A 26,822-nucleotide genomic window follows, 5' to 3' on the forward strand; every position below is an offset into this window, starting at 1 on the left:
AGGCCCTTTCCCCGGACTTACTGAATGATCAGTCATTGGGCTACCTCTTTTTTAAGACTGGACATGCAGGGGAACAGCCTCTCTCCTTGTGGCTGAGCTCTCACCCACCTCATCTCATAGTGCCTGTTCCAAGATCTGGATTGTGCTAGAAGGCAATACATTCTATTTTTTTAACCTGGGTGTGTTAATTTTTGTTTTATTTGTATCTTTGCAGAGATAATTGAAGATAATGATGTTTATGTTTTGCCCAGTGCCATGATTTACTATTATGTCTTTATATCACAAAATGACATCTGTGTAATACCATTAGCTTTCAGCGCAGTTGTGTAGGTGTCACAGAAAGCTCAATTTGAATACAGTAGGATCATATTTGTGCCATTAATGGTGGAATTTGTCCTATAAAATATTTACCTCCAGTGATGATGTACAAGAAGAAAGGAACTCAGCTTGACTCTCAGATCCCAGGTGAGTTTCCAGGAGTTGTCGTTTTGAAAAACATTTTTAAAATTTGTAAACTGATTACCTAAACCTTACTACTAGCGTTGACTTGAAGTTTTATTCTCATTCAACACAGGACATTGTGGGGAGCAAGTGCTTGCTAATGAATAAGGGAATATCTGTAAATTTATAGTTCATCTCTCCATAGTCATTCTCTAGGAGGACTATGGCAGCCAAAACTGAATTATGAAACAATCTAATTTCTTAATGCAAACCTCCCCTGTAAGGTCAACTGGAAAACTAATTTAAAGCCAGGCATGAATGCAACTTGTTAGTGAGGAAGAGTCAGCTTTCTTTTCACTAGAACTATACCTGGTGTCTGGTGTGAGAGTTCCTTCGTCCTCGGCTACAAGCATTATCAGAAATAAAGTAAGAAAAAGAAGAAGATAGTAAATACAGCAAAGATACAAGATACAGAAATATGCTTCTCACAATTTCACACAATACAATGAATTCCTGAAGTCATGGGAAATGAAAACCTGGATTTCAGATCCAGTGTACTATTGGCTGTACATAGGGTTCTGAATTATTTAAAGTGACTAAAACTGCTGGTAGGAAATAATGTCAGATTGTGGGATACAACATTAAACTTTATCTTCTAATGAACTGCAAATTTTTTATCAAAACCATCCATACTTGTATTAAATAAATTGTAAGGAAGTTCAATGTGAACACTGTATTCTTCTGTTTCCCTCTAACTTTAGGAAGTATTATATTGATCAGCTGGGCAAGAGGCCCAAGACAAATTTGAACATCGTGATTTGCCTCAGTTTACATGAGGTTTTGACCATTACAGAAAGAAGTGTTGAGATCAGCCACCCAGAGAGCTGGTGTCAGTACCTTGATAAATGATTCCAAATCACCATTAAACAACTTAGCATTATATTGTGATCAGGGTCTGGGCTTCCTGTGTTTCTGGGGTTTAGGGGGAAGGTTTGGAGGCCTAAGAGAAGGGAATGTGATTACTGAGCAAGGTAGAATTAAGTCATACTATAAAATATCTATAAGCTCGTGGCAAAGTAATAAAACATTTTAAGAGGAGAAAAGGAAAACAAAAACAGTACTTGTCAAACAAAGACATTTCACACGATTTAAGTGTAACATAATAAAGAGAGGAAAAATCCTGCTACAAAGAAATTCCTCACTGATAATTCTGACATTCCTTACAAATCCTCTTTTAAAGTTTTACTGTACACTCTCCCGCCAAAGTGTATGATTGGAATGGTCTTATTTTGTACGATCACCCACGAAATGTGCAGCAGGAACGGAAATCCATCCTGCCAACCACAGCATGACACACCAACATTCTAAGCACCTCTTTTATTAAACAGAGAAGTTGCCTCATGATGGAGAAACTTCAAATGAAAATTAAAGCTGGGCATTGTAATCCTCAGGCACTTCAAAAAACAATTCATGGACATTTTCATCTGGAGACAGTAACTGTTAAACAGATTAGCCTCTCACATTTATACTGACAATTTTTTTTCACAAGAAACAAAATACATTGCAATTTAGCTAGAGAAATTAAAGGAATAGCATCAACATAAAAAACTCACGATGCACTTTTATCTGCTAAATGTTTACATAGTATTGTTACATGTAACACATGGGATGACTAGAACCAAAAGAGATTACTGAAATAAGTATTCTTCTCTAATTCACAATTTATTTTGTGCACTTGTCAGTACTTGTTGGTGTGTAGTTAGTGTCCCTATATAGCCAGTCAGGTTCCCTTGTTTTGATGGCTCTTTCAGACGTCAATAGAAGACAGAAAACCTTTTTTTAAAAGTTAGGAAAAAATCACATTAAAACCTAAAAAAATGGTAGTGAGACTCTGGGCTGATTAGGACTGGAAATTACTTTTAATTAACCCTTAAAGAAATCCTTCTCCCCTAAAACTTCTGTTTCCACAGTAGTGCCTTGGTAGCAGTAGAAACTACATCTGAGAAGAGATATCTTGCAAAAGTGACAATTTGGATCATTGCATGACAATATAAAAGAGTGCAGAAATGTTAAAAAAAGATTTCATTCCTATTCACCAAAGCAAAAAATTAACCTTTAAATTGATGTGTTTCAACTTTATGAGATTTTATGAAGGTGTTCACAAAAGTACTTTATAATTCCAGAAAAAAATGGACAAGTGAGTCCTTTATCAATTCAAAGTCACAGCATTAGCTTAGTTAGATGCTAGAATGTGTGATGCAAGTATGCTTCTGTAGAATTTATTTAACAATAGTCATGTTTCAAATTAATCACATTGTTCATATAGATGATTTTTGAAACTTTATCATCTTTGTAGCTCCCTACAACACAAAAAAGGTTAAAAAAAAATCTTACCTGGTGGTCACGTATTCAGCTCTGTGACCTAGAGGAGTTCAATGAACAAGGAAATATTCAGTTGTAGCTTATGGAAATAAAAGCTTATTTTTGTATGTAACTATTCTTATGCTTGCCAGTATACTATTCATCCTGAATTATTTTTAACCCAAGTTTATTTCACAAGATTTACAACTGTACAACAATTCAGGGCAATGTGAGGTTATCTTCCATCTCCATAGTTTTAAATAACCCAAAACAATCCACGTATAAAGCTACTTCTCAGACATTTTCTCTTTAAAAAACCATTTGGTAATGTAAATAACGATGCAAAATTTCAAATAGCCTCCACTGTTTATGCTCATGTATTTTAATGACTAAATCAATATGTAAATAGAGCTATGCCAGGATTAAATTGCATCCTGGCTGGTGCCTAAACTTGTTCAATGCCAAAAATGCAGAGCTCTTGACCGTAACTGCTTGCTAATAACAATTTATTTATTCTCTTAAGAGTACAATAAATGCTGCACATTGACCTGTCCATAATGATGCCCAAGTCACTTTCCTGAGTTGATATAGTTAATTTATAACCATGGAGGTATATGAGTAGTTTAATTTTTATCTCCCCAATGTGCACTGTTTTGCATTTATAAATAATTAATTTCATTTACCATTGTGTTGCCCATTCACTTAGCTTGGTTAAAGCCCTCTGAAGTTCCTGAGTCTTCTCTAGATTTGACACAATTATTTAGGTTAGTCATCTGCAAACTTTTCCACCTCACTGCTAATACCACTCATCTCTCTCCCTCTAGATAATTAAATATATTAAACAGGATTTAACATGGAACATTGAGTCACCCTGCTGTTAACCTTTTGCAATGATAAAAATTGTTTACCTTAGAAAGGAAAATGAATAAGAGGGAACATGATAGAAATATATAATGAATGGTCTAGAGAAGGTAGCTGCAGTCAATAAGGCAAATAAGATGTTAGGATACATAGGAACAGATGGAGAAAAATATGCAAAATATTATAGTGCCATTATACAAATAAGTGGTGCAGCCTCATCTGGATTCTGCATGTACTACTGGTCACTCCATCTCAAAAAATATTTTGCAGAATTAAAGGAGGGTCAGAAAAGGGTGACAAGAAAGATCCAGGGCATGGGTGGTGGGTATAATAGGCCAGGGAAGGCTCTGCCTTCCTTGGCTGCAGCTGCTGCTGTGGGAGGCTGGGCTGGGTCTGCTCTGGCCCCTGGCCAGCCATTGCGGCTGGGGCTGCTCCAGCTGAGGCTCAGGTCGGCTGGCTGGCTGGATCTGCTCCGGCTGGAGCTTGGGTTGGTCGGTTGGCTGGGGCTGGCCCAGGGCTCCTCTGGCGGCCATGAGAGGGAGGTGTGGGGGGCTCAGGTCCCCATCCAAAGTGGGGGTCCACCTGCCGCCCATGATCCAGGGCATGGAAAATCTTTCATGTGAGGAGAGAATTAAAGACTGATTGTTTGAAAGAAAATGAATATGAAGGGACATGATAAAAATATATATAAAATAATGATCTAGAGAAGGTAGACTAGGGAGAGTCAATGAAATTAAAAGGTGGCAAATTCAAAATCAATTAAAGGAAATATATTTTCATACACTATATATTGAAACTGTGGAACTCTGTCACAGGATGTCATTAGGGCCAAAATTTAAACAAGATTAGAAAAGGGATTGGACATTATATGGCTAAAAAGAATATTAGAGTCATAACAGTTAATGCAAACAAATTCTGGAAGAGATTAAAAAACCCTCAGACTTCAAGGTTTAGGCCCATCTCTAGCTACTGGAGATCAAGATGAGACCTACTGGGAGGGGCTGATTATTCTGCCTAATGTGAGGTTTCTTGTCCCGTCCTCCGAAGCACTGGTGTTGGCTCTTGCTGGAGTCAGGACACTGGACGAGATGGGCCATGGGACTGAACCAGCTGAACAATTAGTATGTTTCCTATATTTGTTATTGACACGATTAAAAAAAACAGTTACTAACCTTTCTGTAACTGTTGTTGTTTGAGATGTGTTGCTCATGTCCATTCTACATTACAATTGCACATGCCATGTGCACCGTTGCCAGAGATTTTTCCCTCAGTGGTATCCGTTGGGCCGGCTTTAGCTCCTCTGGTGCCACACACTTATACGTCAGTGTAAGGGGCACTGCTGGCCCTGCATCATCTCAATTTCTTCTTGCTGGCTAACTCCCAACAGAGGGATAGGACGGTGGGTCGTGGAATGGACATGAGCAATACATCTCAAAGAACAACAGTTACGGAAAGGGTAGTAACTTGCTTTTTCTTCCTTGAGTGCTTGCTCATGTTCATTCCATGTTAGGTGACTCACAAGCAGTGCCCAAGGCAGTGGCCTTGGAGTTCATGGACATGCCGATTACAACACTGCTCTGCTGGGTGATGGCGTAGTGGAAGGAGAAGGTATGCACTGACAACCAGGTTGTAGCCCAGCAGATATCCTGAATTGGGACCTGGGCCAGAAATGCAGCTGATGAGGCCTGAGTTTTTGTCGAATGAGCGGTCAAGACAGCAGGAGGTGGAATGTCCGCCTGCTCGTAGCAGCCCAAATACAGGAGGCTATCGAGGATAAGATTCTCTGGGCTGAAAACAGCAGGCCTTTCATCCTTTCTGCTACTGTCACAAGGAGTTGCATAGATCTATGGAACAGCTTAATCCTCTCAGTGTAGAAGGCTAGGGCATGTCTGACATCCAGTGAGTGAAGCTGTGGCTCTTCTGAATTCCTGTGTGGTTTTGGGAAGAAAACTGGCAGGAAAATGGCTTGGTTACTATGGAACTATGAAACCATCTTTGGAAGGAAGGCCAAGTGGGGACACAGCTGAATCTTGTCCTTAAAGAACATCGTGTACGGAGGTTCTGACATAAGGGCCTTGATTTCCGAGACCCTTCTGGCAGAGGTAATCACTATCAGGAAAGTGACCTTCCAGGAGAGAAACAGCAGAGGACATGATGCTAGCGGCTCAAAGAGAGGGCCCATGACTCTAGACAGGACTAGGTTTAAATCCAAGGGTAGAATCAGCTCGCAAGTCTCAGGGTAAAGTCTCTCTAATACTTTAAGAAAGCGGATGGACATCTCATGTGAGAAAACTGACCTACCACTCACTGGCAGGTGAAAGGCCGAGATCGCTGTTAGGTGTACCTTGATAGATGCAAGGGCCAGACCTTGCTATTTTTAGGTGGAGCTGGTATTCCTGGATAGATTGAAGGGAAGACCAAGTAAGAGACAGACTTTGTTGGGAAGACCATATCGAGAAATGCTTCCACTAGGTCAGGTAGATAGCACTAATAGACAGCTTTCTACTACCTAGCAAGACCTGGCGGACTTGTTCTGAACAAGCTTGTTTCTCCGAGTTCAACCATGGAGCTTTCACACAGTCAGATGAAGGGCCACAAGGGTCATGTGGAGTAAATATCCATGGTCTTGCGAGATCATGTGTGTGCGGAGTGGGAGGGTAGCAGGGGCACTACTGACATGTGTAGCAGTGTGCTGAACCAGCGTTGGTGTGGCCAGGATGAACCTGATAACCTCTGGGTGAAGAGACCACTTGTGGTGAGAGGAGAAAGATCTGCTGAGGTGATCTGCCAGGGCTTTCCGGGCTTCTGGAAGATGGATAGCCTTGAGGTGAATGGAGTGCTGCAAGCAGAAGTCCCCAGAGATGGACGGCCTGCTGACACAGAGTGGAGGACCTCACTCCTCCCTGTCTGTCAATGTAGAACATGGCTGTCATGTTGTCTGTAAGCACTTGTACTACTTTGCCCGTGATCTGGGGAAGAAACACTTGGCAAACTAAGCAGACCGCTCTGAGCTCTCTCACATTTATGTGTAGGGAGAGCTTTTCCTGGGACCACAAGCCCTGAGTCCTGAGGCGATGGAGGAGGGCTCTCCAACCTAGATGGAAGCGTCCAAAACTAGCATCCAAAGCATCCAAAACACCAACAGATGGACATTGACAAAGGGAACTCCCCCCCATTGCCGACCAGGGGTCCTTCTACCAACCAAGGGAGGCGAGGACTGGGGCTGGAACACTAAGCACTGAGTCCAAGTGATGTCTGTTTGGTGAGTACACTGAAGCTAACCATGCCTGTAGGGGTCTGAGGCACCGCCTTGCGTCTCGTACCCTGTACATGCATACAGCCACATGTGCCAGGAGCTTCAGGGAAACCTGGGCTGTTGTGACGGAGTGGACCTTGATCCTGGATATCAGATCTGACATTGTCTGGAATGGAGCCTCTGGAAGGAAAGCTCTGGTCTGTGTCAAGTCTAGCACTGCCCCGACTAACTCTATTCTCTGGACTGGAATGAGAGTCGACTTTTGTTCATTTATCAACAGGCCCAGTGCTCAGAAGGTGGCTTGGACCAGGCTGATGCTGTACTTTACTTGAGCCTCTGAGTGGCCCTTGATCAGCCAGTCGTCGAGGTACACGTTTGCCTTCTGGTTTCCCTTTGCTTTCTGAGGAAGGCTGCTACCACTGCCATGCATTTCGTAAAAACCCAGGGTGCTGCAGACAGACCAAAGAGGAGGACAGTGAATTGGTAATGGGACTAGTTTACTACGAATCTGAGGAATTTTCTGTGGCCTTGGAAGATGGAAATAGTGTCCTTCAAGTCGAGGGTAGCATACCAGTCCCCTGGATCCAGAAAGGGAATGACGGAGCCCAGGTAGACCATACAGAACCTCAGTTTATTAGAATAACTGTTGAGGAGGCGCAAGTCCAGGATGGGTCAATGAAACCCCCCCGCCCTTGGCCTTTGGGATTAGGAAATATCGGGAGTAAAACCCCTTCCCTCTCAAGTTTCAAGGCAACTCTTCCACAGCCCCACCTGTAGGAGGGCTTTCACCTCTGGGGCTAGAAGTTACTCCTGAGAAGGGTCTCTGAAGAGGGATGGAGGGGGGAGGAAGGGGTGGAGGAAAACTGAAGGGTGTAACTGTCCACAACTGTATTCAGCACCCAGCGCTCTGATGTGATGAAGGACCATGCTGGGCTGAAGTGGGAAAGTTGGTCCAAAAACAAAAGGGTCAGGAGCAGGACCTGATGTTGGAACTAGTATAGAGCCGTTGGGCGCACCTTCAAAAGTTCTGCTTGGGACCTCCTGAGTATCTATGTGACACCGGTAGTGAGATTGAGGCGGATGGGGATGGTTGACACTTGTAACCCCTGCTCCTTTTCTTGAACAAGTCCTGTCGCAGTGGCAGAGCTGAGAAGCAGGCCAGTTGCTGAGGTCTGAAATGCCTCCTCGAAAGAGCCGGAGCATAGGAACCCAGGGATCTGAGGTTAGCCCTTGAGTCCTTCAGACCATGGATCTTTGTGTCTGTTTGCTTAAAAATGGTGACGTTCCCTCGAATGGGAGTTCTTGGATTGACTGTTAGACCTCCTGTGGTAGCTCCAAGGACTGCAGCGAAGAGCATTGCCTCATAGCCACTGCGGAAGCCATTGTTCTGGCTGCCGCATCAGCTGCATGTAGGGCTGCCTGGAGGAAGGCTCTGGCTATGTTCTTTCCCTCCTCTAAGAGGGCAGAGCACTCTTGCTTGGCATCATGAGGCAGCGAGTCTTTAAATTTCATCAAAGAGTCCCACATATTGTAATCATACCGCCCCCCAGCAAGGCTTGCAGGTTAGGGATACAAAGCTGCAATCCCCTCGTTGAATAAAAGTTTCTGCCAAACAGATCTAATCTCTTTAAGTATTTCTGTTTGGGGGTAGCACTTGCCTGGCCTTGTCTGTCCCTCTCATTGACTGCTGTTATGACTCGGGACCCCGGAGGAGGGTGAGAATATAAGTACTCGTACCCTTTGGTTGGCATATAGTATTTCTCCTCTGCCTTCTTCAAAGTGGGAGGAAGAGATGATGGGGTCTGCCACAGGGCTCTGACTGGACTCATAACAGCCTCATTGATGGGTAAGATCACCTTAGAAGGTGCTGCTTCAGCCAAAATGTCAGTGAAGCTATGGACTTCTTGAACACCTGAACCTCTAGCCCCAGATTAGCAGCTATTCTCTTTCGAAGCTCCTGAGGGGTTCTCCTGCTCGGCCCTGAGACAGACTCATCTGGGGAGGAGAAGTAAGAGGCCTGTACCGGAGGGAGAGCTTTCCTCCTCTTCTTCTGCCCCTATTACTCTCACCAGGCCCACATCTTGCATGTAGGTACCAGGCTTGGTACTAGAGTCAGAGTCCCGTGTTGAATGGAGCAGTGTGGGAGCCAGCCTCTGGGACACAACTGAGCAGGACCGGTGGGATGACGGTTCCAGATTCCAGAACAGCCACTGCATCGGCCACTGCCCTGCCAGTCAGGTGCTGGTGGGGGGACCTGCACCGGGATCTGGTGGGATGTAGGATGGATACCACTGGTGGCTCTTGGGATGGGTGTAGGACTCCACCTCAGATTCCGAAGAAGAGGCCTCCTGAGGTGACCACGGTACCCCTTGCTTCTACCAGTTAGTGCCAAGGGTGCGGGGACTGGTGTCAGACCGGGGGTGAGCTCACAGATGAAAGAAGGGCTGTCTTGCCTCTGGAAGGTACCGAGGGCCCCGGTGCTGGGAAAGAGCTTGGAGCTCCATGCTCTCTTCTGCTCATGCTCATCAGAGCAGGCAGTTGTCCCATTGGGGTTGGCAGAGAAAATAAGTTCCTGGATGCTTCAAAGGCCTCTGGGGTAGAAGGCACTGCAACCCCACTGGCACAGCAATGACTTCCTGGTGCGGGCGGGTTCCTGCACTGAACTCAACTGCTCTCGGGGTGGAGTTGACGATACCGCTATGGGACCGGGGATGGAGAAGTGGCCTGATGTGGGTTGCACTCCACTGCCTTCCCCCTGTTTGCCTTTTCTTGGCACTGGGGAGTGTCTTCTCTTGGACTGCTGTTCCTTATGTTTTTTCCTTGGCACTGGAGATGAAGAACAGTGCCAAGAAACATGCAGTACCAGAGGGGCGCTTCGCACTGAAGCGCTTGGTGCCCAATCCAATCGGCTTGGCTCCGGCGCTGGTCTAAGAGCGGCTTCCATTAGGATAGCTCTCAGTCTAGCCTATCTTTCTCTGTACAATACTTAAGGTCCCGACATATCTGAAAGCGCTCTTGTATGTGACCCTCTCCCAGAGGCTTCAGACAACTGTAGTGTGGGTTGCTCACTGGCATAGGCTTGCCAGAGGAGGCACAAGGTTTGAAGCCCGGGGACTGGGGCATGCCTGGCCCCAGGGGAAAAGGGAGCCCCTCTACGCTAAAGGAGGGGGACTAATTATCTACACTTAAAACTATTTACACGGTTACTACACTAAGACTAACAAACTAAGTTGAAGAGATAAACACTGAAAAAACACCTTGCCGAAGCAAGAGGACCAGTTCCAGTAACCGTCAGGGCGGTAAGAAGGAACAGAGGGTGTGGAGCCGGCAGGGCCCCTTATACCGGCGCATAAGTGTGCGGCAGCAGAGGGCCCTACAACTGGTCCGATGGATACCACTGAGGGAAAAATCTCCGGCAGTGGTGCACGCAGCACGCACACATCTAATGTGGAATGGACGTGAGCAAGCACTTGAAGACGAACATCTCTAATTTATTTTTCCAAATCTGAAGATACAGGTTCACCACAATAAATAAATACTGAAATAAAAACTGAACTTTAGCAACTGAACGAACTTTGGTAGCCTATCACCTCAGCTAAAAAGCTAAAAGCTTCCTTCGGTGTGCTCTGGCTTCAGGTGATGTTTGCTTGCAGAGGTTAGCGTGTTTTAGTCTATGTCTACAGTAGGTGCTGTGGGTGAGATTCCCTAGCGTGAGTAGTCACACTCCTGCTAGCTCAGTAGGGTAGCCATAGTAGCATGGGCAGTGGCGAGCAGTGGCATGGGCTAACTGTGCTCAGTAAAATCTGCCTGAACTCCATGGATACATACTTGGCTCAGCTAGTCTGTGCCACCATGGCTACACTACTGTGTTTAGTGCCCACTCAATGAGAGGTAGCATGAGTATGTCTATGCAAGCTAGAGATTCACACCCCTAGCTCTTAGTGTACACATAACCTTAGCTTTACAGTGTAGTGATGCTAAGGACATACCCAACCTGACAAAACATTGCCACCTGCTCAGAGTTTTGTCCTAATTTTGATAGGGCTCTGCCACTTCCAGCAACTGTGGCCACCAAGAAACTGTATTTGGGGGTGGTATTACATGAGAGTTCCAGTACAAAATGATGGCCTTTGCAAAATTCTGTGGGACAATGAAAGTCAAGAAGATAGCAATCATATGCTACATGAATGTATGCAAAGGGAAAAGAGAACTCAAGGCTTTATATGTGTCTGTTAACTACTAAGCCATGTAATAGGTACATCCAAAATAGCTTCCTTTTCTCTCTTTCAATCTATTTTATGTATACAAGGTGTGCACATATCTATTTTTAATTAATGAAGTACCGTCTCAAGAGGCTACGAAATCAGTTTTGTTAGAAATACATGACATTGCATTACAACTTATGCACACTTTGTTTTTCCACCAAACTTCTTAGAAACTGTGCCTGTATAAACTATGAATTTATGTCACAGTTCAACGATAAATTACCAACTATCTATCTATATAATTGAGAAGAATCAGTTTCCCAAACAGCTGTGGAAGTTTAAGTTAATTTTTGGATAACCTAGACTTTACAGAATCCTTTTTCAGGATGACCATGAATCTGTCTAAAGAAACCAGTGAAAAATTTTAAGACTGCTTGTTATAGGATTTATCTATACTCAAAAGACACCTTCTCTAATTACCCTCTCACTATCTTCAGTACAGCAGGGTGATTGAGAGAAGACCAAAGCACAAGCATGGCAGAATGGGGGCTGTCCCACTGCTCCCTTCCCCTTTAGTCCTCCACTTAGTCATTAAGTGGGCCAGGGGAGATGGTCCCACCTGAATGGCAGGCTGCTGGAAGCACCTCTCTTCCCTTCACCTATTAAGCTAGTCTGGGTGTTTCAAAAGTCTCTTACTCTACTGATAGCTGCCCCTCCCTTCCCTTCACTGGTTGTAGATTTGGAGCTGTGCCATTTATGATGCTGTTTCTAGGGATCAGTAAGGAATTTTTCCCATTAGGGAAAACTAGGTCTAGTGGGTTTTTTCACCTTCCCTGCAGCCTCCTGGAGGCAAAATTTGGTTGAAAGCAGAAGAATTCCAAAATTCATGTAATGCTGGTATGACCACTGACTCATCGCAACTTGTGGCTGGTGTCCTGTGCACATAAAGACTAGAAGAGCCAGCTCCCAAAGGTAAACAAGACCCAGGATTTCACTGTTGGACCTTGCTCTCAGTAGAGGAGAGGAACCTGGAGTCTTTGAGGACTGAGGCAGTCCCCAGCCCTGTGGCCTCTATCATTGCAGTCACCAAATTATTGTTTGGTTTGTGGTTAAAGTCCCGTGAGAGCAGGGTGAAAAGTAGTTCCCTTCCCAAAAGTATAATTAATAGGGTTGTGGCCTGCAGATTAATTCCATCCCAAGTATCTGTCTCTCATTCACCTGCATGTTCTGGTCAGTCTACTCATGATTCTGCTTGGCTTGACCGCTTGATAGTTGATTTCATGGTGGTTTATTTAACTTTGACAAACAAATCCCATATTAACCCCATGTACATGGGCTATCAGTAAGAAGACATAGGTTGATTGGGGTGATCAGGATCCAGATGCTGTCCAAATTTTAGATTCCTTCTGAGTTTGGACTTTTATTCAAACTGTATCCATACCCTGGATGCAAATCTGGATCTGCCATCCTGACTGAACAGGTGGAACTTTTGTGAAAACAGATTTTATCACCAAATTTCCATTATTTCTGCTTCCCCCAGCATCTTGCTTCCTCCCATCTCTTGAGCCCCCACTCGCTAATGCTGTCTTGTGGTAAATGGATCCATTTGCTTGTCTCCCCAAGGACAGGTCCCCATCCTGGAATGGAGCCACAGTGGGGCTCTGCAGGGCATGAGAGTCTGTGCTGGTGGCTCCAGTTGCAGGATAGGGGCCTTACAGAATGTTGCCATTTACGTGTTTACAAAACTCTCTCTGAAAAAAAATTCAGGAAGCAAAAACAGAATGTCTTGCACAGCTTTTAATTCAGTATGTGTCTAGTAGTGTATTATTTTCTCAAATCAGAACACAGATGTTTCATTCAATAGTTTCATTCCCAAATGCATTCATTTGTCCACATTGTTATATTTGAAAAATACAAACTAATATCTATTGAAGAAATAAAACCAGTTTATAGCTTTCTCTTGTGCAGGAAAAGGCTCTAACCATTGCATTGAATTATGACTGGTAAAGAAATCAGGCCTATATTTACTGGGCACTAGGACTCTGAGCTTTGTAATTTTCCACTGCATACACTTTAAATATTTTAGTGGGTTCACCCTAGAATTGCTTTTCAGTCTCTCCTGCATCATTTACCTTCTCCAAGTGTCCTGTGCAGTAAGTCATGTTTTGCTTGCAGCTTTGTGATGAGATTACTCCCTTCCAGGAATTCTCTGAATTTCTGCAGAGACAAAAATCAATGGATTAATTTTATCTGTTACTTCAATTCCTTTTGAAAACACTTGTTTGGACCAGATCACATGGCTGAAGAAGCAACCAACATACCATGAAATAGAACTGCTCAGTCTCCTGCTGGTTAGCTCTTCTTTTTGCAATGCTGGGCTTACTCATGTACGTCTCAGAGACTGTTGACTTCACAGACTCTGTAGAGCGACTGTGCTGGAAACATTCTGACACGTCATAGTCCTCAATGGTGACCATGTCTTGTATAGTCTGCAAAGTAGCTTCTGTCGTTTTCTTAACCTGGTATGAACATGTGCAATTTATCAAATAGAAAGGAAGATAAATAAATTCTAGAAGCAGCTTACAATGGAAACTAATGACTGAAATGAATTCACTCTTACATGCTCTGTGAATGAACTGAGGTATATGACAATAGCAAGTGCCATGTTTTACACTGGTGTAGAATAGAAAAAAAAAAGATCATTGGTTCCTAGGTCTGTCTCTATGCTTTAATAAGTTACTATAAGCAAACATAGGCTGCTCTCCTGTTGACTGAGTATCATCATCAGAATTTGGCCTCTGAACAATAAAGTGGAAAAAAAAAGTGGAAGTGAATAGAAACAGTACTGGTACTCTAACCCGAACTGTCGGCTCCCCAGATTAAAATATGATTGAGCACATCTGATGGCATGGCTGACAGTGGACTGTGTGCTCCCATGAGAAACTCTGGTGCAACAATTACCTTATGTTGGTAAGGGGTTTGATGTGTGGTAAAGATCATGTCTATAACCCACAGATGCAATATGGATGAAGAGAAGATGGAAGAAGGTACAGTTTACACAGCTATCACAGCATCTCCTACTAGCTGCAGAATTGTGTAGCTAGTATGGCCATTCAGAGTACACAGATGACTAGAAACAGAACAACAGATACACTGCATCCACACAATGAAAAGTCAAGTGATAAGATCCAGATGATAGTGCGTGTACCATCAAGCTCTGCGGTAGTGAATATGTTTGGAGGTGAAGTTGGTGACCTGCATGCTTACTCCATAAAAAGTCACTTCTACATACACCTCCTTTGCACACGCACATCTGTCTCTGTGAAACAGTGCTTCCCCATTCATATGCCCTGGCCTACTATCATGAGCCTCCTGCTTATCCCTATATTTGTGCACTCATCTGGTGAGCAATCAAATATGCTTTCTTACCTTCTCTCACTTTAATCTTGCTTTCTCCCCATATCTCCTGAATGGTGAATCTGAGTTACTTTTTGAATTTAAATAGTTTATTAAACTATTGTATGTTTGTTTACATAAGTATTTGATTCTGATTCAGGCCTTCAAGGTATGAATAGAGTAAGAAAATGCCATGGCTTTTAGTTTTAGGAACAGATTCTCATTTACACTTCTTTAAGTAAGTATAATTTATGCACACTTTAAGGCCCACATATGCTGCCAGAGTGGTGTGAAGAGCCCTTAGTTTTTTTTATTCTTTTTAAAAAAAAGAGCAACTTTTTTTTACTAGGTGAGCCATCATCAGGAAAGGCATTCAATATCACTATGTATAAACAGCTCTAGCTAAGAGCGTAACAAAGATTCTGCCTCTGCAGCCATAGAACACAGCCAAAATTCCTTCATCCTTCAAAGCTGGTAATCTGGGAAATAACCATTTGTTAAATCCATGGTAGAGAGAGGGGAGGGGGAATTAGATAATTAGACCTCAGTAATTCTGCTCATAATACTTCTTAGAATCTCAGCAACTGCCTCCAAAATCGACAAAGTCCATTTTGTAGGAGACAATAAAAGTAACAGTTTTAATCTATTGTTTTTATAAATTTCTCTCTCTCTCTAACGTTAAAAACTTGAAAATCCAAAATGCATGGAACATGAATAAATCTAGAATCTGTGTTCTTCTGTATAACAAGTCCATGCAGACAGCTGCAATGGGAGATTCCCTGCAGCGGCTTGCCAATGACCTTAGTTATGAGGTTCTGAAAAGGGGCAAATTTACTGTGCTAGTTTCAACAAAGACTCGTTGGCTGACATGCACATGTATTGCCAAGAATTGAAACACGCTGGTTTTTGCTCAAATACATTAGTTTCAGTAAAGGTGGATTGAACAGTTACAAGGAAAGTGCAGTTGTTTCAACAAATGCCATTGGTTTAAAACCACCACAACCACCTAAATGTGAGTAACTTGAACTATATTTGGTTTAAAAATAAATGCACTAGCTGGAATACAAGTGTTTCTTTAAAAAGCAAAATTAATGCGTTACACATATGGGTCAAATAAACAGAAGCATTAGCTGAAACACAGAATCATTTTTTTTAAGCTGAAAAATATCCACATAAATAAGAATATTTTTGATGAATCCTAAATGTAAAGGAATCGATAGATACAAGCTCAAACACATACAATGAATTCTCAAGGAAAGCAATACACAAACTCAAATACACACATTTTTAAACCACTTATAACTGATTCTGACTCATTATTGACTTCATTCCAGGCCTTTCCTAAAAGAAAAATGGAAGTTTGTACCAAACCATGGAGGTATTTTTGATCTGATCCAGTTCTACAAGTGACTCAATGATCTGTAGGGTCAAATTCTGCACTGGTACACCTTCTGTGCAGCTCCTCTGACTGGTGATGCATTCAAGATGTATTAAGGCATAATTTCACCTTTGGGGTACAGTTTTTAACCTCTGAAATGTTTATAGATATTTGATATTATAAATGAAAATTGTGCATATAGATTTAAACCATTTTAGTCTAAATCAGTGGTTCTCAACCTATTTACCACTGTGGGTCGCATCCAATACTACCAGTATGGCCCTGAGGATCTCACATGGGCTGCAGCTCTGTGCTGACTGGGCCGCAGGTTGAGAACCACTGGTCTAAATTATGTATCGTAGTTTTTGACACAGTGGAAATCAGGGGTGCCAGGTGAACCACGGGCTTGGGGAGGTTAGCCCCTGACCTGGCCCACCCCTTCTGCCTGAGGCCCCACCCCTTATCCTCCCACTGGAGCCCAAAGTGCCCCCCTGCCCTCAGCCCTGGGCCACCCGGGAGTGCCAAGTGGCACGACCCCAGTGCCTGGGGGCCCCACCCCACCCCAAGTCCCGGTCACAGGTCAGCCGCCCTAGTCCCAGCCCCAGCCCCAGCATGCTTTCCAGAAGAGGAGCAGCCTGCCTGGGCTGGGGCCAAGGGCGAAGCGGCAAGCAGGAGGGGCCTCGGGGCAGAGCATGGGCAGGGCCACGCAGAGCTGTTTGGGGAGGCTTAGCGTCCGCCAGCCTGTGATACGTGCCTCCATGGTGGAAATCCTTCCTCTCCCAAAATGCTGTTTATTATACTTTACAAGCAGAGACAAATCTCACCTCTTCATTTTCAATTTTGAGTGTGGCCAGTCGTGACTGTAGCTGTTGATACCTGAGCATAAGCTCTGCTTGTACCGGTTGCTGGGCACTGACCTGACAAACCTAACAAAGAATCAAAAATGGCTATTAGACTCAGAGAAAATTTCAATTCACCAACACCAGCTTCTGTCACTCTCTTTAAAACCAGATGAATTGCTGCTGAAACTATTAAAAATGTAATTTAATTTAGATTTTCATTTTCCAAATCAATTATTTTAAGTATGTATGTACTATAAGCCCTCGTCTACACTATGGGGATAGGTCGATTTTAAAATGAATGCTTCTACACAACCAACCCCATTCCATTGACCTAAAGGGCTCTTAAAATCAACTTCTGCACTCCTCCCCGGTGAGGGGAGTAGCGCTAAAATCAACCTTGCTGGGTCAAATTTGGGGTAGTGCAGACGCAATTCGACGGTATTGGCCTCCGGGAGCTATCCCAGAGTGCTCCAATGTGACCACTCTGGACAGCACTTTGAACTCTGATGAACTAGCCAGGTACACAGGAAAAGCCCTGGGAAATTTTGAATTTCATTTCCTGTTTGATCAGTGTGGAGAGCTCAGCAGCACAGGTGACCATGCAGTCCCCCCAGAATCGCAAACGAGCTCCAGCATGGACCAAAGGGGAGACACTGGATCTGATTGCTGTATGGGGAGAAGAATCTGTGTAGGCCAAACTCCGATCAAAAAGAAGAAATGCTAATATATATGCCAAAATCGCAAAGGGCATGGTGGAGAGAGGCTACAAAAGAGACACACAGCAGTGCCACGTGAAAGTCAAGATGCTCAGGCATGCCTACCAAAAAACAAAGGAGGCAAACAGTCGCTCTGGGTCAGAGCCCCATACATGCCGCTTCTATGATCAGCTGCATGGCATTCTAGGTGGGGACCCTTCCACTACCCCACCACTGTCTGTGGACACCTGCAAGGGGGGAGTCTCATGCAACAGGGAGGAGGATTTTGTAGATGAGGAAGAGGAGAAGGAGAATGCGCAGGAGGCAAGCGGTGAATCTGTTCTCCCAGGCAGCCAGGACGTTTTCATCACTCTGGAGCCAATACCCTCCCAAGGCAGGATTCCCGACCCTGAAGCCGGAGAAGGCAGCTCTGGTGAGTGCACATTTGTAACTACAGTACAGGGTTTAAAAGCAATAGTGTTTAATGTTTGATTTGCCCTGAAGAATTGGGATGCATTCGTGGCCAGTACAGCTACTGGAAAAATCTGTTAATGTGTCTGGGGATGGAGCGGGAATCCTCCAGGGACATCTCCATGAAGTTCTCCTGGAGATACTCAAAGCCTTTGCAGAAGGTTTCTAGGGAGGGCTGCCTTATTTCGTCCTCCATGGTAGGACACTTTACCACGCCAAGCCAGCAGCAAGTAGTCTGGAATCACTGAAGCACAAAGCATGGCAGTGAATGGTCCTGGGTTTTGGTCGCATTCAAGCAACATTAGGTCTTTATATTTCTGTGTTAGCCTCAGGAGAGTGATATCATTCATGGTCACCTGGTTGAAATAGGGGAATTTTTGTAAGGGAACAGTAAAAGGAACCCGTTCATGCTGGGTTGCTTGTACTTGGCTAAAAGGGATCACCCTGGAGAACAGCCACGCGGCAGGGGGAGGGGTGAAGGGATCATCCCAGAGAATAGCCATGCGGCAGGGTGGGGGGAGGTGTGTGCTGTACATCCACCCGAAAACCGTAGCCCCTCCTTTTAAATGTGAAACCCAACAGGCATTGCTTGCTATGGGAAAGGATGGCGCTGCAGTCTGAAACCATTCCCACATGTTACGAAGGCAGAAGAAGCCAACCCTGCATATCAAAAGGCTTACCATGGCTGCTTGGAAACTGAATATTGTTGCCCAGCCATTTGTGATGTATCACCATACCGGCAGGTGCTCAATATAAAAGGCAAAATGCGAACTTGTACCTAAAGCACATGTGCTGTCTGTTGTGAATTACTTCACTCACTGTGAAAGAGTCTTACTTTTGTTCTCAGAAATGTGTCATCTTAAAATTTACTCTCCCTTTTTATCTCCTCCCAGGTGCAAATGTTTCTATGCTCCCCATCATCTCTGTCCCTGAGGTTATCGCAGATTCGACGGCGAAAAAAACACACTCGCAATGACATGTTTTCCGAGCTCATGCAGTCCTCCTGCACTGATGGGGCACAGCTTAATGCATGGAGGCATTCAGTGGCAGAGGCCAGGAAAGCATTAAGTGAGCACGAAGAGCAGAGGCAGGAGGCAATGCTGAGGCTAGTGGGGGAAAAAACGGACATGATGAAGCGTCTGTTGGAGCCAACAAGAGCACAGACCCACACTGCATCCACTGTATAACCGCCTGCCCTCCTCCCCAAGTTCCATATCCTCCTCACCCAGACGCCAAAGAACACGGGGGGAGGCTCCGGGCACCTAGCCACTCCACTCCAGAGGATGGCCCAGGCAACAGAAGATTGTCATTCAAACAGTTTTAATTTGTAGTGTGACTACAATAAGCAATGTGGCCTTGTCCTTCCCTCCTCCTACACCCCACCCCACCCGGGCTACTTTGTCAGTTCTCTCACTTTTTAAAAAAAAATTAATAAAGAACGAATGCATAGTTTCAAGACGATAGTTACTTTATTTCCTTTGCCAGCTGTGATCGAAGGGGGGTTTGCAGCAAGGAGAAATACACATAACTATCACACTGTAGCCTGGCCAGTCATGAAATTGGTTTTCAAAGCCTCTCTGATGTGCAGCATGCCTATCTGCGCTCTTCTAATCACCCTAGTGTCTGGCTGCTCAAAATCGGCTGCCAGGCAATTTGCCTCAACCTCCCACCCCGCCATAAACGTCTCCCCCTTACTCTCACAGATATTATGGAGCACACAGCAAGCAGCAATAACAATGGGAATGTTGGTTGCTCTAAGGTCTAACCTAGTCAGCAAACAGCACCAGCAAGCTTTTAAACATCCAAAGGCACATTCTACCACCATTCTGCACTTGGTCAGCCTATAGTTGAATTGCTCCTTACTACTGTCCAGGATGCTTGTGTACGGCTTCATGAGCCCTGGGAGCAAGGGGTAGGCTGGGTCCCCAAGGATAACTATTGGCATTTCTACAGCCCCAGTGGTAATTTTTTGGTCTGGGAAGTAAGTCCCTTCTTGCAACTGCTTGAACAGCCTGGAGTTCCTAAAGATGCGAGCGTCATGCACCTTTCCCGGCCATCCCATGTTGATGTCGGTGAAATGTCCCTTGTGATCCACCAGTGCTTGCAGCACCATTGAGAAGTATCCCTTGCGGTTTACGTACTGGTTGGCAAGGTGGTCCGGAGCCAAGATAGGGATATGTGTTCTGTCTATCGCCCCACCACAGTTAGGGAACCCCATTGAAGCAAAGCCATCCAGTCTGACCTGCACATTTCCCAGAGTCACCCTTGATAGCAGAACATCAGTGATTGCATTGGCTACTTGGATCACAGCAGTCCCCACAGTAGACTTGCCTACTCCAAATTGATTCCCAACTGACCGGTGCAGTCAGGCGTTGCAAGCTTCCACAGGGCTATCGCCACTCGCTTCTCAACTGTCAGGGTAGCTCTCATCTTGGTATTCCTGTGCTTCAGGGCAGGGAAAAGCAACTCACAAAGTTCAAGGAAAATGGCCTTATGCATGCGAAAATTTCGCAGCCACTGTGAATCATCCCATACCTGCAACACTATGAGGTCCCACCAGTCTGTGCTTGTTTGCTGGACCCAGAATCGGCGTTCCACTGTATCAACCTGCCCCACTGCAGCCATGATGTCCCAATTGCCACAACCTGTGCTTTCAGGAACATCTATGTCCATGCCCTCATCACAATCGTCCTCATGCTGGTGTTTCTTAGCCCAGTTCTGCACATACTCCAGGATAATGCGCAAGGTGTTTACAATGCTCACAACAGCAGCAGTGAGCTGAGCGGGCTCCATGCTTGCCATGATATGGCGTCTGCATGGGTAACCCAGGAAGAAAGGCACAAAATGATTGTCTGCCGTTGCTTTCATGGAGGGAGGGGGGACTGACGGCATGTATCCAAAACCAAACTCGACAATGTTTTTGCCCCATCAGGCATTGGGAGCTTAACCCAGAATTCCAATGGGCAGCGGAGACTGCGGGGAACTGTGGGATAGCTACTCACAGTGCACCGTTCTGTAAGTTGATGCTAGCCACGGTATTGAAGACACATTCCGCTGACTTAATGCGCTTAGTGGGGACATACACAATCGACTGTAAAAAATAGACTTCTAAAAATCGACTTCTATAAAATCTACCTAATTTCATAGTATAGACATACCCTAAGATGAGGAAATAGTCACAATATTCTATGAAAATAGATAGGAATTGATGTTCCTCTGCAATATGGCTTTTGGCTGCTACAGGGCCACAAAGCAGTGCACATCCAAGATTTCCCTTGCGGAAGGGAAATCCCCAGATACTGTAGCATTCTATGCTCCCACCAGTCCCTAATGTAGTGGAAAATAGGGGCATGGTTGGAGACCGCTTGCATTCTGGCAATCTCCAGATGATATGCTCCAAGTGCAGTGCAGAACAGCTCTGAGGCCCCTCTAAGTTGCACTGGGAAGCCCCACTGTGTGGTTCGTGATATAAAGCCATTATTGCCTCTGTTTCTGTGCTGGGCACATCTTGGAAACGAAGAGAATCTGAGCCAATGTCATTATAGTGTAATACAAAACACAACAACAAAGGATTGCTCTTGCATCAGAATTATTTTGAGCAACTCTGAATAGCGTGTTTCCAGATCTGCCAAAGGTTTTGTTTGCTGATCCATTTGTGTCTGCATAAATAATACTGGCTTACATTTCACTTTAACTAGATTCTTTGTAGAAGTGGATGAAAGCCACATCCTGCAGAAAATAATTCAGAATTCACACCAGGGAAGTTTTCCTTTGTGCAGAAACAGAAATTATTGGTTGGATTTACCCTACTTGTCTCTAAGAAGTCACTAACTACTGACCTCATCACCCATATGAGACTGGAACTCAAATTTCATTGGCGGACAAAAGGCAGTGGGGTACATCTCCATGAATCTCTGCTTGTCACTTCGTGGCTCCAAGCTGTCAACAGCATTCTCAATTATATCTAGGCCCTCATGTCTAGATGTTTCAAGGTTATACTCTGCAGAGAGATATGTTCTTAGGGCTCTGTTCAGACTTGCATGGTATCCAAGATCGGAACACTAATAAAACAACAAAGAGAAAAGAAAACAAATTTAAAAAGCAGAGACATTTTGCAATAGCCATAACATAAAAAACTGCGTAACAACAATTAAGAACTAATAGTATCAATGTTTTGTTTTTTTCATCTGCAAAGTGCTTTACAAACTAACTAATTAAACCTCACAACAGCCATGTCAAGGTGATAAGTATCTATTATTCCCATCTGATGGATGGAAAAATGAAAGCAGAGAGATTAAAGGACAATTTCAAAAGGGAGACCAGAGGTCTGTACACAGAAGCGAATTCATGTTTCTGGATATACACGTGCAATTGCCACAGTTGCACAGAAAAATGGGAGTTTGTACACGCTAATGGACACGTTTCTATATCATTTCTGTGTATGAACCTTAGACTTTTTTTTTTTAATCTGGTCTTATATAACCTCTCCAAGACAAGCTAGTAAAGTCAGTGGCATAGTCAGAATTAAAATTAGAGTTCCCGTTTGTCAGTCCAGTGCTTGGATTAACACCCAAAGCACTCTCCTCTCTGAGATGTTTTTTGGTTAAATCACAATGAAATCCTCCTCTAAAACAGAGTAAAAATGTATTTAGTAAAACGTTTTAAAAAGAGTAAAAATGCCTCTTAAAACATCATTGATTTGCATTTTCCATCTTTTATTCATATTTTAAAGCTATAACTAAGCAAATACTATTCATCAACACCTATTTTTAAAGAAAATCAGAGCTTTCAGGCTTGATCCTGCCTTGGTTTACACTTTCAGAACCTCTGTCAGGAGGCTGTTTGCAGCAGAACAAAATGTCCAGTATCTGCTAGGGCAGTGGTTCTCAACCAGGGGTATGTGTATCCCTGGGGGTACTCTGAGGTATTCCAGGGGATATTCAACTCATCTAGGTCAGTGTTTCTCAACCTGGGGGTTGCAGCCCCGAGGGGGGTTGAGGTCTGGGTTTAGGGGAGTCGCATTAGGGGGTGGCAAGCAGGGCAACTGCCTGGACCCCACAAAGCTAAGTAACGTGCTTCAGCCACACTGCCTGGGGCTTGGGCTTCACACAATGTTCACAAGTGAAAAACAGGCTCAAGTGTCACACTGAAATGTAAGTACAATATTTATACTCCAATCGATTTATTTTATAAATATAAGGTAAAAATGAGAAAATCAGCAATTTCTCAGTAATAGTGTGCTGTAACACTTTTGTAATTTTATGTCTGATTTTGTAAGCAAGTAGTTTTTAAGTGAGGTGAAACTTGAGGTACACAAGACAAATCAGACTCCTGAAAGGGTTACAGTAGTCTGAAAAGGTTGAGAACCACTGTACTAGGGTGTCCCCAAGGACACTACAGCCTTAAGGGAGGTTGGCACCAGTCAGGGAGGGTGCATGGCTAGGGCAGTTGGGGGACATGCTACTTCAGTGCATCCCCCAGTCACCTTCAGTCACCCTGGGAGCCCAACTGAAGTTTAAAGCTGTCCTCCCTCTGCAGAGCCCATAGGTAGAATGGTGCAAAAAGGCACTTTGCATTCCACCCCACTCCAGCAGGGTGAAGCAAGCCTATTGTGTATTTGTGCATATGCACCTCCCTCTTAACTGTTATAGTCTCTTAGGGAAAGTAATATCATGCTTTGATCCCTCTGTCTTATATATACAAAGAATTTCCAAACTATTTACCATAGCTGAGTGTAAAAATTCCCTTCAATGAAAACAAATCTTTCACACCTTGCTACATGTTTAGGACTCTAATCACTAGTCCTAAGAGATCAAATTCTGCTCTGAAATCTATGACGAAAAAGGGTTGTTTCATTCACATTACTGACCACAAAACTGCTGTGATGAGCAGCAGCTTTCAGCCTTAGAGGTAACTGCAGGTCATTTACTGCTGATGGGATAATGGCCACCCAAAACACAATACATGAACCAGTTTAAATCTACAAAAGAAGGATTTCAATCTTAGTCAAGTGCATGTCCAATGATAGCCTTTCCCCACCACACTGGAAAATTTCTGTTACATTTACTGAAACCAAAGTCCCTAACTTTTTAATCTAACCACATCCATATTTTAAAGGTTTCCACACTAAAAAAAATAAGGGTGTTAGCATTTATTTGTAAAGGAATTACCTCTCTCTGTTTTCCCCCTTGTTCTGTGTTAAATAAGCTTTTTAATTCAACTCACTATCTTGCATGAAAAGACAGACAAAAATTGATGGTAAGAAAGAGGATCAGGCCAGCTGTTTTTATTTTAGGAGTATTAATTTCAGCAAGAACTCATGGGAGGCTAAACTGAGAGGAAAAAGAAATACAAATGGCAATGGCTAGTTTTACTGTAGTGGCCAGTTAGTTACTTGTTTTAAAACTACAAACAGTTAGAATCTGAATTTAGGAAAATAGGAACTTTCAGATTTGTATTAACAAAATAACTTATTGATTTACAGAGGAAATCACAACAAGAAGCACATGGAATTTTGATGTAGCTTCTCCAGAGAGCCAAAAAATGGTGTTGCAGCCTTCATCCTCTGATAGTCCCAAGGATGCCAGGATTCACCCCTCAATTCACTAAGCAACCATCTTCAACCACAAGAAGAAAAACCACAATCATCATTAGTTTGGGTAAATAAGGCTGCATGGGACTATCTTTGAAACTTAGTACTGCTTCTGAATCAACCTGAAGGGTTTCTCAAGTGAAGGACACCCTCTTCAGCACTTCACAGCACTCTTATTGCCAGCAAGAGAAGTGAGAATGAGACTTCTGCACAGTAGATTTGTACATGGAGTTTAATGTTTGAATCTGGATTTGTGCTTCAAAATTAATATGTGAATAAAAATAAAATTTGACTGAATGACAATTTGCCTTTACTTTGTTTAACAAGAAAATCCAGACACTCTAACCCCCTTCCCCCCCACAAAAAAACACACACCCCCCAAAAAACAAAAACTCTATGAAGCTTGGTACCTCAAAGGCCTGGGTTAAAATATACCTATATATTTTCAAACAATGCCCCAATCCAAAACCCAATTTGTTGTGGATGGATCAAAGATTTTTGCACTCCGTGAAAGGTTCTGTCAGGCAGTATCCCAAAGACTACTAAGAAAAGAAAGGATGAAAGGTTTAATCTACCACCAGAGTAAACTTGCAATGACAGGTGAAAAATAGGGATGGCTGAACCAGTTTGGAAATGATAAGAGTCACCATTTTTTAACCTTCCTCCATTTCTAGAACCAAAACTATCTAAAAGTTTCAGAACCTTACAAACTGCTGTCACTGCTAGGAGTGCAATTGTCAAATCTCTCACAAAAGCACATTCTCTCAAGATTTTCAGACTCTAGCCTGCAGAGCCAAGACATCTGGAAAGTTTGAATAAGCAACCAAAACATTTTGACATTTATCCAAACTGAACTCAACCTCTGAACCTTTGTGAGATTCACTCATCAATAAGTGAAAGCAGAAAGTCCTTGTGGTTAAAGAGATCCATAGCCAACTAATGGATAGCCATTGAAGCTGGACAGATGATCTGAATAAGCTCTCCCCTAGCATCTATTGATGAACTGTGCAAAAGACTTCAGGAGCAGACTGCATTTGCATAGACACAACTACTTTGCCTACATGATCAGTAGACAGACCTGCTTTGCAAAGTGATGAATTTTGGCTGTTTTGGGTTAAAGTTCACTTTAGATTTGGATGCAGGTATAATAAAATGTTGTTATGCTTATTGTATGTATAAAGGGCAGCAGAACCTTACGTAGTATGCTCTAATTGAGAAGGTGAGGTCCTTCAACCTCACTTGCTAAGTGGAGTTAGTGATGCCAAGTCCAAGTGAAAGTCAGAGCGGGTCGGCACACAGTGTAGACTCTGTTTAAAGGGCCTTATATATCATTTGACCTTTCCCCTCCAGTGTTTAAAGACAGAGCTGAATGGATTCAATTGCGCGTCCTTGTTTCCTCTCAAAGATCTCTAGAACTGAAATCACACTAATAAACTGGCCTGGGGGCTTAGTCCTGGTGTGGGGACAGGGCTGTGGTGAAACACCATGCAGAACAGGCAGCAGCAGTGAGTTCCTCTCTACCCAGCGAAATCATTAGAAGATAGGTTATATGGTGGAAACTCAAACCATGACATCACAGCAAAGAGAAGCAGCAGCCGTGAGCAACAGCAGCAGTAGAAACAGCATTGGCAAGCTGAAGCAGAGGTTTCAGAGTAGCAGTCGTGTTAGTCTGTATAGGCAAAAAGAAAAGGAGGACTTGTGGCACCTTAGAGAGTAACCAATTTATTTGAGCATAAGCTTTCATGAGCTATGAAGTGAGCTGTAGCTCACGAAAGCTTATGCTCAAAAAATTTGTTAGTCTCGAAGGTGCCACAAATACTTCTTTTCTTTTTGAAGCAGAGGTCTCACTCAATCATCTCCCAAACCCACCTGAATATACTCCGGGACTCTGATACTTTGTTGACCACAGATAAGCTGTGAGTGAGGTTGTCAAGGTTCCTTCTCCACTCTGAACTCTACGGTACAGATGTGGGGACCTGCATGAAAAACCCCCTCAGCTTATTTTTACCAGCTTAGGTTAAAACTTCCCCATGGTACAAACTATTTTACCTTTTGCCCTTGGACTTTATTGCTGCCACCACCAAGCATCTAACAAATATATAACAGGGAAAGAGCCTGCTTGGAAACGTCTTTCCCCCCAAAAACCTCCCAAACCCTACACCCCCTTTCCTGGGGAAGGCTTGATAAAAATCCTCACCAATTTGCACAGGTGAACACAGACCCAAACCCTTGGATCTTAAGAACAATGAAAAAGCAATCAGGTTCTTAAAAGAAGAATTTTAATTAAAGAAAAGGTAAAAGAATCACCTCTGTAAAATCAGGAT

General features: G+C 43.6%; 1 protein-coding gene across 9 annotated transcripts in view; it reads right to left on the minus strand.

Annotated features, from left to right (window-relative positions):
* Positions 1 to 26,822, minus strand: part of SRGAP1 (SLIT-ROBO Rho GTPase activating protein 1) — a 233,446-nt gene that overhangs the window by 44,649 nt on the left and 161,975 nt on the right. For all 9 annotated transcript variants that reach the window (XM_073327901.1, XM_073327900.1, XM_073327898.1 and 6 more), the window contains 6 exons: positions 21,746 to 21,967; positions 16,723 to 16,824; positions 13,446 to 13,643; positions 13,257 to 13,341; positions 2,836 to 2,863; positions 811 to 844 (listed from right to left, as the gene is read on the minus strand). In XM_073327901.1, coding sequence (XP_073184002.1) covers positions 811 to 844; positions 2,836 to 2,863; positions 13,257 to 13,341; positions 13,446 to 13,643; positions 16,723 to 16,824; positions 21,746 to 21,967 — 669 coding nt within the window. The remainder of the gene's footprint in view (positions 1 to 810; positions 845 to 2,835; positions 2,864 to 13,256; positions 13,342 to 13,445; positions 13,644 to 16,722; positions 16,825 to 21,745; positions 21,968 to 26,822) is intronic.

The sequence above is a fragment of the Lepidochelys kempii genome, chromosome 1 (genome assembly GCF_965140265.1).
Source record: "Lepidochelys kempii isolate rLepKem1 chromosome 1, rLepKem1.hap2, whole genome shotgun sequence".
Lineage (NCBI taxonomy): Eukaryota > Metazoa > Chordata > Testudines > Cheloniidae > Lepidochelys > Lepidochelys kempii.